Source organism: Dipodomys spectabilis, unplaced genomic scaffold (genome assembly GCF_019054845.1).
Source record: "Dipodomys spectabilis isolate Male_0828 unplaced genomic scaffold, ASM1905484v1 ptg000095l, whole genome shotgun sequence".
Classification (NCBI taxonomy): domain Eukaryota; kingdom Metazoa; phylum Chordata; class Mammalia; order Rodentia; family Heteromyidae; genus Dipodomys; species Dipodomys spectabilis.
In genome coordinates, this window is record NW_024870772.1 from 40,731,585 (window position 1) to 40,745,755 (window position 14,171).

At 38.3% G+C, this 14,171-nt stretch overlaps 1 protein-coding gene across 1 annotated transcript in view; it reads left to right on the plus strand.

Moving 5' to 3' along the window:
• Frem2 (FRAS1 related extracellular matrix 2) overlaps positions 1-14,171 on the plus strand; it is a 156,736-nt gene that overhangs the window by 83,653 nt on the left and 58,912 nt on the right. Inside the window, exon 5 of the mRNA XM_042685857.1 lies at positions 13,076-13,201. Within this exon, the coding sequence (XP_042541791.1) occupies positions 13,076-13,201 (126 nt within the window). The remainder of the gene's footprint in view (positions 1-13,075; positions 13,202-14,171) is intronic.

Genomic DNA, 14,171 nt, shown 5'->3' on the forward strand with positions numbered 1-14,171 from the left:
AAAGCCGAAATCCTGTCAGAAGCCAGACATGACTTTGTTTTAAACTGCCAGCTTATGTTATTTTGTTAGAAAACTCTTAAATGCCATGCAGAGATATTATCTGCTGATTACACTAATGGAGATGGGTGTGGAAATCCCTGTGTTAAAAGATTGAACAAAATTAAAGAGCATAAATCAGAAACCAGAGCTCCAGCATCATTGGTTTAACTAACTCCTCTGCCTTTCACCAAATACAATGTTAAATTATGTTTATAATTTCCATTAAGGCACAGTTGGCATTTTACTACATTTACAATCTGCATCATCTAGGGAGAGCTAATTAAATTTTCTTCTAGTTCTGAGCTATGGGTATATGAAATAATGAAGTTTTTCATCTTTAAATAAACCCAGGAAGATATTAGTTCTTTTCACCTGGTTCATTAATAAAAGTGGAAACCATTTCTTGAGATTTTATTTGCTAGTTGGTACCATTGCCGTACTTTTCCTTTAGGAATAAGACATTTTATACTTATTTTTGCCTTCCTATTTATAAGCCCAGAGTGATACTCTCAGTGCTGTCTCAGCAGTGAGATATTAAAACAATACACATTCCCACATGCATACACACATATACATAACCTCACACACACACATAGTTTCCTATACAATGCAGTCTTAATTTCATTTCATGTATTGATCATCTGAACGATCTTTAGAATTTTCTAGATCAAGTTGTCTCTATTCATTCCAAACCATAACTAACATCTGACAATTGATAAGTATTCCCTAACGCTTTATTATGTTCTATGTCTTGTTGGAGATTATTGATCTTGAAATCATAATAAATGAAAAGCCAAGCAAGGGTTGATGGCCCTAAACTCAAGCCCCAGTACTGTTACACACTCATACATACTCACACACATACACCACACACACACACACACACACACACACACACACACACACACACACCACATTTGAATTTGACTCCAACTTTACCTTAAATGAAACAGCTACTATGGCACAGTTTTGTTTGTTTTTTTTTTTTTGATTGGTCGTGGGGCTTGAACTCTGGGCTTAAGCACTGTCCCTGAGCTCTTCAGCTTAAGTCTAGTGCTCTACCAATGGAGCCACAGCACCACTTCTGGCTTTTTCTGTTTATGTGGTGCTGAGGAATCGAACCCAGGGCTTCATGCATGTGAGACAAGCACTCTACCACTAAGCTACCTTCCCAGCCCAAGAAAGAATTCTATAAAACAAAAAGCAGACTTACATATTATTGTTTCTAAAATCACTAATCCAGTGTTAGATTTTTTTGTTTCAGAAATTCATGATCTTTTATTCCCGCCCTACAGAGGATCACTTTAATTTTTTTAATTGTTTCTTTGTACATTTTCTCTTCCTACTTCACATTTAAATTCACTTTCCCTTGGAACATCTCTTTCTATCCTACCCACCCCTCCCGATATTCATTCTAAAGTAGCTTACATGATTTTTGTTGGCATGCATATTTTATATACTTTGTATACTGGATATATATTTTTGGCATGTAACATTTTAATATTATCCAGCTCTTCCTTGGCATTACATACTAGTGTTACAAAAATACACTGTCTACCAGAAACAATAGGAAGAGGACCCTGCACGAAACATGATGTGATACAGTAAAGTATTAACAAAAACCAGAGAAATTGAACCACCTCTGCTGAATTTAGGGCTGGGAATCGCGTTTACTTCTTAGCAGGTCTGTATAAATACATGCAAGTCCATACTTTTCTTGGTACTTTCCTTACTCATAGTTGCCTTTGATAATGGTAAATTTGACAAATGGTAAAACTGAGATTCATCAAGTACTTCCCACTGTTTGCCAGACAGCATGGTTCGCACATCATATTTGTGCAATCTTTTTAATCTCATTATCGTATAGACACATCTACCATTTTTAGATATTTTACTTGATGCTTATAAGAGGTTCTTAATTACATGTGAGAAGCTCTAGAACGTTAGTACCCAAACTGTATGACCAGAATAGCTTTTCCATTTCAAATCTCTGCATATACACCCAAACACGCGCCTACAAGAAGTGCATACATGCCCCCTACCTTCTCACACATTCATAGTATACTGTTTTAATTCTTCCTACCCACATAAATGTTTTATATCACTCAGTTCTGATTCAGGTAAAGATTTAAATGATGGTGTCTCTGCCATGGATCAGTATCTAGATCCACTGAGGAAAATAGCATACTCTTGAATGCTTACTCGTGGATTTCACCTGAGCAGGGCTCAGTGCTCACACTAATGTCAGTGATTCCTTTGACCGGCCATGTGTTTTTGACCCTCTGTTTGGAAACCACGGCTCTGTGATCGATACTGTCCACCCCTCTGTTGAGAGAAGCCCTGTCATTAGGTGCTGTGCAGTGTATGTACAGGACCCTAGCCTGTGCTGAGTGGCAGGCACCCTGGAGTCCATGAGCACAACAGTCTTCCCAATCCCATCCCTGACAGCTTTGGGATAGGACTAAATGTGATGAAGCTAAATCTTGAAGCTCTGCTAGCAGATGGTCCCTGCTTTCTAGCCAATCAGGATAGGACCACCTGGGATCAGTCCCACCTTTGGATCAAGAATTTCACATCCAGCTTGATGAAGGAGGCTCACACCTGTAATCCTAGCTACTCAGGAGGCTGAGATATGAGTGAAGATTGTGGTTTACAGCCAGCCCAGGCAGAAAAGTTATCTCCAATTAACCAGCAAAAAGCCAGAAATGTGACTGTGGTTCAAGTGGCAGAGCACTAGCTTTGAGCAAAAAATGCTCAAGGACAGCACTCAGTCCCTGAGTTCAAGTTTTAGGACTGGCACCATAAAAAAAAAGAAAAAAGAAACCCATTTCATTATGTCAAATAGATACAAGAGCAAGGCCCGAAGTTCAAATCCCATTATTGCCAAATAAATAAACAGATTAGTAATTAACTGATTGCTTGAATGAAACATTTGTTTACAATTCTGTGACTGTCAGTTGGCAAATGAGATCACTGAGGTTTAAAGACTTTATTTCCCCCAAATTTCCAGGCCCCAAAGTGGTAGAAATAATATTGGAGAAATGAATCAAGTAGTATACAAGTATATACATTTATGTATACATACATATATATGCATATCCCTCCACCGCGTATTTGTCAGACTTGATGTCTCTGTGACCATACACCTGGCATAAACAACTTTTGGTAGAAAGGATATGTCAGCGTAAAACAATTCCCATCACAGTGGCCAAGAAGTAGAGGAAGCAGAATACTGGAAGGGGCTAGGGCATAATATTCCTCAAGGACATTTCTCCAGCGACCTAGGCTTTCCTTAGTGCACTCAGGTTGACCATTAAGATAAACTCATGCACTCTTCTTAAGCTCTTTCCTTTCCTTTGAGTTATACAACCTGCCATCATTTATCATGACTACACAAGGGATATTCCAAATCATAGTTAATAGGCTTGCTTAGCCCCAACAACATCACTTTAGTTACTCCTATGAAACTAACAACAAAATCATTTCCTTGTTTCTTGTTCCATTGCATTTTTTTCCCATATTGACTGGAATGCATTCATATAGCTAGGTGAAACCAAATGTTCCATGGAGATAAGCGAAACCCAGTCAGCTCTTTCGTAACGTATCTGTACATTCAGCAAGACAGCTGGAACATCTTGCTAGATGGCAGCCATTCCACTAAGAGCTAAGGACACAGGTGCTACCCTGTCCTTTATGCTAACCCCTCCAGATAGTCCTATAAATGAGGTGATTGCATTCCACCATGTTGTTAAAATTGAGTGTTAAGTGCCGGGACAAAGGAACAAACAGAACTCATGAGAGATGGGGCTTCTTTTTTGTCAAGGACCCCCTGGACATTTATACTATCATTGCGGGCCATGCAAAAGTATCTGTATAAACTAGAGGGCAGCCACTGAGAAGTGTGTGTGCCTGCCTTGTCGTGTACTAAATTATTTTTCAGGCTTTATATAGACTGTGGGCCAGAGGCTTCTCTACCCCTGGCTGGAAGGAGTATAAAACTCAATTTTGAGAGAGAAGATAAGTTTTACAAGAGAATGATTCTGCATACTAAACTTACTATCTAAAATCTTTTCTTATTTTTAGATAACTGATATTAAGCATTTTCATTTCTGGGAAAAACAAAGGAGGAGGTAACAGTGCTTAATAGGAAATGTACTCATTACCTTACTCATGTAACTGTAACCTCTCTGTACAGTATTTTTACAATAAAAAAACAGAAAATATGGAAGAACAAAACTCATTTGACCTAAAAAAATCATTGCTCTTTTACTTCCTAAATTCTAACCAGAATAAACTGAATCAAATGTACCTTTATTTGGGAGACCACAACCTCAAATACAGAGGTACTTTGGTACAAATACTCAACAAAGGTGTCTCAAGACCATGAAGTGTTTTGTGTGATTATTTTCCTGGCACACTTAAAAAGCCTTCAGAGCTAGACTTGCATTCTGATAATTGCTATGATTCCAAAATATAGCTCATTCCATAAACTAGCAGATTAAATATTTGGTCTATGTAATCATGTTGGTGGGAGCATATTAGGTTAATGCTATATAATATTAATAGAGAGTAAACATTATTCTAAAGGAATGTAGAACTTAACGTTCTCAAGAAACCTTAATGTTATTACATACAAAAAAAGGAAAACTTGTCTCTGGTCTGAGTGAACAAACCCGTTTCATGGGATGAAATTCAGATAACACAGGCTGAACTATGTATGTAATGCAAATATTGACTTTTTAAAATTCTGTGCCATCGTCAGTGTTGGCAAAGAGCTTCTATTTTCAGAAGAGTCCAAATTTCAAGGCCCAGAACTAACAAGATGATGATCAACTATAGCCAATGACCCAGAAATGATAGAGAAAGCATGCTTCAGTAGGGTCAAACCTCCTATTTGAACTTGTTTTACTATGAAACGTTGGACATCATCATAACACACACGTCTAACCATGTGTTGAAGATACAGCCATAGCTTCTGGCACAAACTATGCTATGACTAAAACAGATTTAGCCTTTTTATCCCTTGGTCTAGTTTTGCTTTTTTATTTTAATTTGGTAGTTATACACAGAGACTTCAATTCAATATATCATCTTAAGAATGCCATACATCTTGATCAGTGTCACCCCTTCCATCATTCTCCATCCCTCCCCTCAAGTTTCCTAGCTTCATTTTCTAATATGTATAGTGAATATTATTATCATTCCTCTCTCTCTCTTTATTCATCCAATCCACTCCGTTAATCCAACCTTCTCTCAAACAAAATATGCTTCATTCTTCCTGATATTCATTCATTTAAACTGTCAGCTTCACTGTTGAAATGATTTAGGCCATGAGTATCCACTCCTGTGTATACCATACTTCAGTTTAGATAGATAGATAGATAGATAGATAGATAGATAGATAGATAGATAGATAGATAGATAGATAGATAGATAGATAGATAGATAGATAGATAATTTCTCTGTGAGTCTGACTTTACTTAACATCTAACATCCTCTTGGAAAATACCTTCTAACACTTTCTACACTGAAAAGATAAAGACATTCAATTAAAAACAAAAGTAAGCCTAAAACTCACTCTTACCCCCAACTCTGAATAGTCCGGTAGGCCAATTTTTGGATCCAAGACTATCTGGGGGTGAGCCTGTGACACATTATCATGTGGGTGAGGCACGTTTTCATTATCTCCCCCTGCTGCTTTTTCAAGCTTCTTTTCAAATTATTCTGTGATACTAGGTTTATTTTAGGTAAAAAACATAAACAAAAAATGTAAGGGCCATGCCCAAGTTCAATCACATCTGTGACAGGCCCTGCTTTGTCCACGCACTTGCTGACCAGTGGGAGGGTGCCATGATTGCCAGGAGGCAAACTGGAGTTGTTTTTGCCAGATTTTTCAAAGGCAATGAGCACTCAATACTTTTACCCTTTGACTGCATTTGCTTTCCTTTGATCTGTGATGAAAGATTTTTCAGAGATATTTTATTCTATCATGATTTGGCAGAGTGTGCTGTTGTTCATCTTCTTAGGATAATTGAGAGAAAAGACACGATGAACATCCTCTTCCAGATATAGCTACAGCTAACTACTTTGCTTCTTCTTTCTTCTTTTTCTTCCTTCTTCCTCCCCCTCAACTTCTTCCTCATTCTTTTTGGCGTAAGTTGCAGCACAGTCAAAATTTAAAAAATAAAAACGGCAATTACTAATTAAAGTGCTCATAATAGGACTGATAAAGACTGCAATTACTTTATACAATCTATCTTTCGACACGAAGGGTACGGAAACTTATCTGAAAGTACAAAAGGAACTTAGGTTTACTGTCCAAAAAAATGCAGGATCACCAAATAAATAGATATTTGAGGTTCTAACGGTGGAAAATGGGAGAGGGGGAATGTAGGTGTTGGTAAGAAATCTATGTACCTTCAACTCATGTCTTTATACACCTAAAACTGCCAAAAAAAAAAAAAGAAATCATAGTCGTTTCGCCTTATAAAAGACACTTATAGAGAGAGAGGAATGTGGGAAAGAAAGAGAAACTGTTAGGTAGAAAGTAATAAAAAGTAGTGGACATAACACATGGCAGATAACATGTGGCCCATTGTGGCATTTCTTGTTCCCAAAGTATCTTAGACTCTTCAAAATGGCACTTTCCCCCCAGATTCCCTGGGTTCCTCCTTCTTCCCATAACACCCTGGGCCCCACTCAACCATTGCAAAGAACTAATGCAGTGCATGCATGACACAAGCCATCAACCAATCAGCATAAAGCCCAGGACACATGGGGAGAGCCCCACACTATAATAATGAACCTCTGACAGACTCTGTTGGGCTCCCATCTTTGGGACCCCTCTCTATTGAGAGTCTGTTTTGCTGCTTTTCTTTTGATGCTTTCCTTTCACTTACAAATAAACGTGATGTGTCTATCAGCCTCTCTCTCTCTTTCTTCCTCTCTCTCACACACACAAAATCATTTATAATTCTACAACATGGGTGAGCATTATTGATGTAGAATGTTTGAGAATGCAACCCAGAACTCATGTTTCCCACTGGTCTCTATTTACTTAATGAGGATTTACTATATCGGCTCTTTTCTTCAGTGAATGTCTTCCCAGAGACTGCTATAGCTTCAATCTGAAGTATGAACGGGATTTGACATTCATTCTTTTCTATTTTTAGTTGCAGGTGCTACACTCTTGCTGTATATGTATATGAATATTTATGTCATGTATCTTACATATGTTTGCAATTTTTGTATGTATACAATTATATACATTTATAAAATTTCTGAGGAAATATTGAGTCTAATGGAATCCTCCAAGCACTTGTTTCTAGCTTCCTTTTCCCTGTCTCTCCTTCCTCTGACCACTCTCTTCCTTAGCAGTGGAACCTTAATCTCCTTTCACATTTAGCTTTGGTTTCCTCTGGGGTGAATGTTGTTTCTTAAGACCCTGGGTGATCTTCTCTTTGCAGAACCCTGAATGAGCCCAGTGTTCTGTTGAGTGTGTGCTCTGGGATGTGATATCTGGTTTGGAATCCAGGACAAGTAGCTAACAACCAGGCCTGCTGCAGGTTACTTATCCTTGGTGTACCTCGTGTTCTCAGAGGTAAAATGACAGTCTCAATAATCGTTACCTCAAAGGTCGATGCAAAGACCAAACTAGCTAGGGCCTGTGGACTATTTAGAATAGCTTTCGCAAACAGTAAAGATCTCTATATGTTAGCTAATCATTTTTAAGAATAATACAAGAATGGTGCTCTTAGACATTTTGCACATAAAGAGCAGTGCTTATTTGAAACCATCTAAACATACATCTCTATTGTATATATAAAGTGAAGTTGGAAAAGGACATTAGCTGGAAAGTCTACCAGAGGGATTCTTTGTCTCTCTGATAGCCTTTTCTAGTTTCTCGCACAGATTATACATTTCTGTTAGAAGTTAGGTCAACAGAAGGTCTGAACTTGATACTGGGCCTATTTACCCTCTGTCAGATCAACTGTAGGAGTGAATTCCAGAGCCGAGTGCCGGTCATGACACCCAGCTCTCGGCTTTATTCACAATTCGAAACTCCTGGCACTGGCAAGAAGTCCTGACTTGCTTTATCACTCCTGTATGGGTCATGGGGTATAAGGACAAGCAAAACTCAGATATTCAAGGTTTCACTCTTAGAGAGTTATTTAATTGAAATTCTATTCATCAAGCTTCAATAACAATACAAAATTGGCTAGTATAGACTAAATGTTATAAAGGGTTAACTCTTTCTTAGTCAATTCCAGTTATTACAACAAAAATGTAATAGACTGGTTCGCTTTAACAACAAGTATTTGTCTCTCACAGTTCAGGAGGTAGGGGAATCTAACATCAAGGGGCTCATAGTGATTGAATTCTTGGATAGGTATCTTAAGTTTTTCAGTCTTTGCGTCTACCTTGTCACTCAGCATTCAGTGTATGCTGTGAGAGAGATGGTTTCCCTGCCCTTCTTGTAAGCACATTAATCCACCATGGGAAGCCCTTTTACCATGACCTCACCTAAACCTAATCACTTCCCAATGGCCCATGTCACACACCATCACATCTGGTTCTAAAGCTTCAATGTACGGATCTGGAGAAACACAAGCATTGAGCCCATAACAAACCCTAAGAAAGACCAGGTTTTCCATACGGTTTTGTACTAAGGCAGTGGAGTACTGGCTTAAAAGACATAGCTCACACCTAATTGAATCCCAAGAATTCATCACAAGATACTCACTGAAACTCACTGAGTGTTTGATCGACATATTCCATTGCATTATATATTTTTGTGCTAAAAGTCAGAATGATAGCTGGGTGGAAATTTTATAGTTGCTTAAATCTCGCTTCATAATTGTAAGTGCAATTCATGCCTTACTAAAACTCATGTTAAAAACTCAATAAATCAGGAAAAAAAGAGTATTCTCTAGAGTCGCCTTGATTCCTTTCCAAGCACACCTTCTTGACAGCAATGCCCGTGCCTGCCCTATGCACTGATCTGTCAGCAGCCTTATTCATTTCTGTCTTTCTCTTTGCTTTTGGCCTCCCACATCTACACTGCTTCGACTGTTTCCACCCTTAAGATTTCTCCTCATCCTCCTTTGTTCAGTCTTCTTATCTCCCTGACTTCATCATGCCCCGTAGTGCATCCCTAGACCTGTTCTCTCTCTCTTTTTTTTTATCTATATTCCTCCTCATACCATTCTTCTGACCTAAGACTTTACATACATACCACTGCTTAATGGTGACTCCCAACTATATATTTCCAGTCTCGAAATCTCACTGAAATCCAGGAATGTAAACCCAGAAATTTCTTGGACACTTCAACTCAGATATTTAGAAGATAGCTCTTTTTGGGGGCGGGGGTGGGGTAGGTTGATCCTGGGACTTGAATTCAGGGTCTGGGTATTGTCCCTAAGCTCATTTCCTCAAGGCTATCACTTTGAGTCACTGCACCACCACTTCCAGTATTCTGGTGGATGTTCCTTCCAGGACTGGCTTTGAATGGTGATCCTCAGATCTCAGCCTCCTGAGTAGCTAGGATTACAGGTATGAGCCACCTAGCTTGCCTTATTTTTTAATATACTCAAAATATAACTGTTTCTCCCAAAACTGATTATCCCCTCATTGTCCCTATCTTCAAAAAGAGGAAGACAATTAGTCAAGACAACAAACCTTAAAGTCCTTCGTCATTCTTTAGTTCCTTTCGTATACCACATCTGGTCCATCAGAAAACTGTTTCGTTCTTCTTTTGTAATAAATCCTCCATACAGCCCTACTATCTTTCTTCCAGGACTATCTATCATCTCTTTCCCAGATGGTTTTAAAGTCTTCTAATGGGGCTCTTTGTCTCAGCTCCTAGGATTTATTTTCTCTCACACAACAGCCAAAGCTTATGTTCTCAAAATAGATCAGATTATTTTACCATTATCCCATGCCCAAAGCTTTCTCATTCCATATGGACAAAGTGAATGGGCAAATAGATCATTCAGGATCATGTATTAAAAATACAGCTCTGACCCACAACCTACAGTCCCTAGGACCAACCAAGCCACATGATGATTCTACAACAATCAACTCAAGATAACCAGGACTTGATCTGATACCACCTTCCCTAATTTTGGTCTCACTTCCAAATCTGGACCAACCTGAGCAACCCAAATAAGCATTCCTCAGGAATACCATGAGATGCCCAGCCTGTTCCTGGTTCTCTACCTACCTTTGACACTCCATCAAATTCCATCACACAAGAAGTTGTACATAAGACATAGTTGCTTGCTCTCATCTCATTGGGTAGATTTGTCTATTTCCATTTTTTAAATGTCCTTACCAGGGCTTGAACCCAGGGCCTCATCCTCTTACTCTATTCCTTTGCTCATGACTTGCACTTTCCAGTTGAGCCATGCCCCCAGTCCAGCATTCTGCTGGTTAATTGAAGAGTCTTTTTTGCCTTGGCTGGCTTCAAACCTTAATCCTACATATCTAAGCCTAAATTTAGACATGCCTATTTGCCTAGATCAAGCCTCCCCATCACCCTTCACACATACAATTTTTTCATATTATGTTACATAATACAACATTGATCTTTTCATATGTTACTAGATAGAAAACTCCTTGAGGCCAGAGACTTGGCTTACTTCTCTATGTACTCTTCCAAGGACAGTGCCTAGCAAGTCACACCATCAGTATTTGATAAATCAGTGATTAGTTATAAAAGCTTAGATGCGGAACATTTTAAAAGTGAATGTGCCAGAGCTCTAAGAAGACACAAATAACACACTCAAGATGAGTAATTTTAAAACGGTTCAATCTCCTAACACTATTATTACTAAGATGAGGGCAAGACTGTGGAGCCCCAGAGGCAGTGATGTGTCCCAGGGCTACTGAGAGGCTGGGCCATCTCTACCTTGCAGTCTGAGGGGCCCAGAGAGAGAGCTGATCACAAACAGGTACCCTGGCCTTTAGACTGGGGCAGGGGAAAGTCAGGTCTGGGAATGTGAGGAGAACAGGAGGAATAAGCCCCTACCTGTATTTCCCTTTGACTGACCTCCTCCACTCCAAAACCATAGAACAAAGTTAATATCTCCTGAAGCATCCACTAGTTAGCTCCTGGGACAGAGAGCAGGGTGGGAATATGAACCTCAAAGATTGTATCTGCTTTCCTTGAATTGTTATTATCATCAAAAAAACAAAACAAAAAAAAGTGGTCATACTATTTTAAAAAATAATGATGGCCCAGCACCAGTGGCTCATGCCTGTAATCCTAGCTGCTCAGGAGGCTGAGATCTGAGGATCACAGTTTAGAGCCAGATCAGCAGGAAAGTCCGTGAGGCAGTTATCTCCAATTAACCTTACCAGAAAACAGGAAGTGGCGCTGTGGCTCAAGTGGTAGAGCGCTAGCCTTGAGCTGAAGAGCTGAGGGACAGTGCCAAGGCCCAGAGTTCAAGCCCCACACTGACAAAAAAAAAAAAGGTGTAGTGAGTGTGTCTATGTGAATGCAATACATACCAAACAGGTTTACAGCTGACTACCAAATTTGTTTGGGGTTTAAGATGTCAAACTAGTGGATTAAGTGCTTCTTATAAATTGATGAGTGGATAAAACAAATGTGGTACATGTGCACAAGGGAATATTATTCAGCCATAAAAATAATAGGATTATATCGTTTGCAGGAAGATAGACTATCACATTGAGCAAGATAAGTCAAGCTCAGAAAGACAAATGCCATGTTTTCACTCATATGTGCAATGTAGACTTCTTAAAAATGTTTTTATTGTAAAAATAACTAGATTCATGAATCCTGAAGAAATTGCTATTTTTCAAAGTGTTGAGCAATATAATCCTATTACGTTGATCATGAATCATCCAAAAGGACTGTTCTTTCTAAAATTATTTTGTTTTCTTTGACTGGTTGTATAAAGGGTGTCAATTCAATGTCATTTATGTGTGCAATGACTCTCCATCAATGTCACCCCTTCCCTCATTCTCCTCCATCTTTCCCAACCTCACATATCCTATATTATGACTGTTTCTCCTACCCTTCCTCTCTCCAATTAACTTCCCCACTACCTGTCACCTTGTACTCATATCAATTCCGAATGTATCTATTATCTCAGTTTAAGACCTGAAACTTTGAAACTACTACAGGTGGCAGTAGGAGCAACACCAGAACTTATTGACTGACATAGGAACTTCATGAGTAGAATTCCAGTATATTCCAGGGAGAGAGAAGGACACATGGGATTGTATTAAGCTGAAAAGTGAAGGACATAGTTACTAAGTTAAACGGAGAGAATAGAATATCTTTTTCAGCTTTATATCTACTTAATATCAAGAATATACAAAGAGCTCAAAAAACTAAACCTCCCAAAGAATCAGTGGCCCAATTAATAAGTTGGCAAAGGAGACAGAGACTTCACAGAAAAAAGAAGGAACACTCTTTAGGTGAAAAAAAATAACAGCAGATACTACTACAAGACTTGAATTCTAATCCTGACTCAACAGTGAGCCCTCTTGGCAACTAAGCTTGACTCTGAGAGCCTGAGGTCCCCAGTGTAAAGTAAGCAATGGGTCAAGAGGACTTCTCAGGTCTTTGCACCTCTCAGTGTGTCCCATTCCAGGGGGAGGTGCTAGTGTATGCCAAGAGAACAAGCTGGATTTAAAAGAACTGCATCCACAGCACTTACTAATTGGGAGAAATGCAGTAACTGGTGGAAAAAGCCACCTTGGGTTTCATGATGGGTTTTTTTCTTTTTTAGTTTATTGATACAGAGTATGGACACCTTCACATCTGCTTCCGTTTACCTCTTTCCCTTCCTTCCCCTTGAACTGTGTTATCCAAAAAGAAGAAAAAGGAAAGAAGGAAAGAAAGAAAGAAGGAAGGAAGGAAGGAAGGAAAGAAAGAAAGAGGGGGGAAAGGGGAGGGAAACCTCAGCCACTAGAGAATCTCACTTCTCACTTGCATAGGATTTCTTTTCAGGAATAAGAAGTTTGGACAGATACTATAATGGCAGTGGTTGTGCTTTCTCCTTAGAGTCAACTGTATTCATCCCTCAGTCTGAATACAGCATTGAAGAAGATGTGGGTGAATTGCTTATTCCCCTCCAGAGGACTGGGGATGTCAGCCAGGAGCTGATGGTGATCTGCTACACAGAGCAAGGTAGAGCCATTCGTGAAAGAACTGCAGATGTATACACACCTCCTTAACCTTTTGCACCCATGACTTTTCTCCATGGTAGTTTAGCATTATTAACAGATTTTTTTCATAGATACGAAAAGACATCAATTTAGCAGTTTGAGGCCAGCTTTGGTAAAACATTGATGAGACCCCTGTCCCCATTTCAACAAGTTGAATGTGGTATGAGGGTACCTGTCATACCAGCTACACAGAGGACATAGATAGTAGGATCATAGTCTAAGGCCAGTTCTAGGGGAGAAATCAGGAATCCATCTGGAAAATAATTTAAAACAAAAAGGACCAGATGTGGCTCAAGTAATTGAGCAATGAGTTCTAACCCAGTACTGGTATGGCATATATATATATATATATATATGTATATATGTATATATACATATATATATATGTATGTGTATATATATATGTGTGTGTGTGTGTGTGTATTTATTTATTGTACATATAAGTATTTATAGATAGTATTGTAAATATTATAAATATATATTTTAAATATAAAATATAAATATTTTTATAAAAATATGCTGTATTTTTATATATGCTGGCATATATATTTACCAGTACTGGGGTTATACATATTACATACATCATATTATATACATATATATATATATATGTATATATATATATATATATAATGTGCTAATAGATCTAAATTTTCTCCAAAAGTTTTACCAAACATAACCTTTTCAGATAATATAAGAAAAGGTGTATTACTTTGGTACATCATTATATGACCATATATGTGTAAATTTTGCAACAATAATCAATAATGTTTCCTTTGTGCATATGATTTTAAAATGATTAAAGTTGAGTTGAAATATAGCAGGATAAATAATCCTAACTGCTGTTGTATTTTGATCAAAGTTAGCAGTCAGTGATTTTAAGCTATGTAGTCCTGAAAGGTTTCAAAAATTCCATGAAACATTTATGTTAG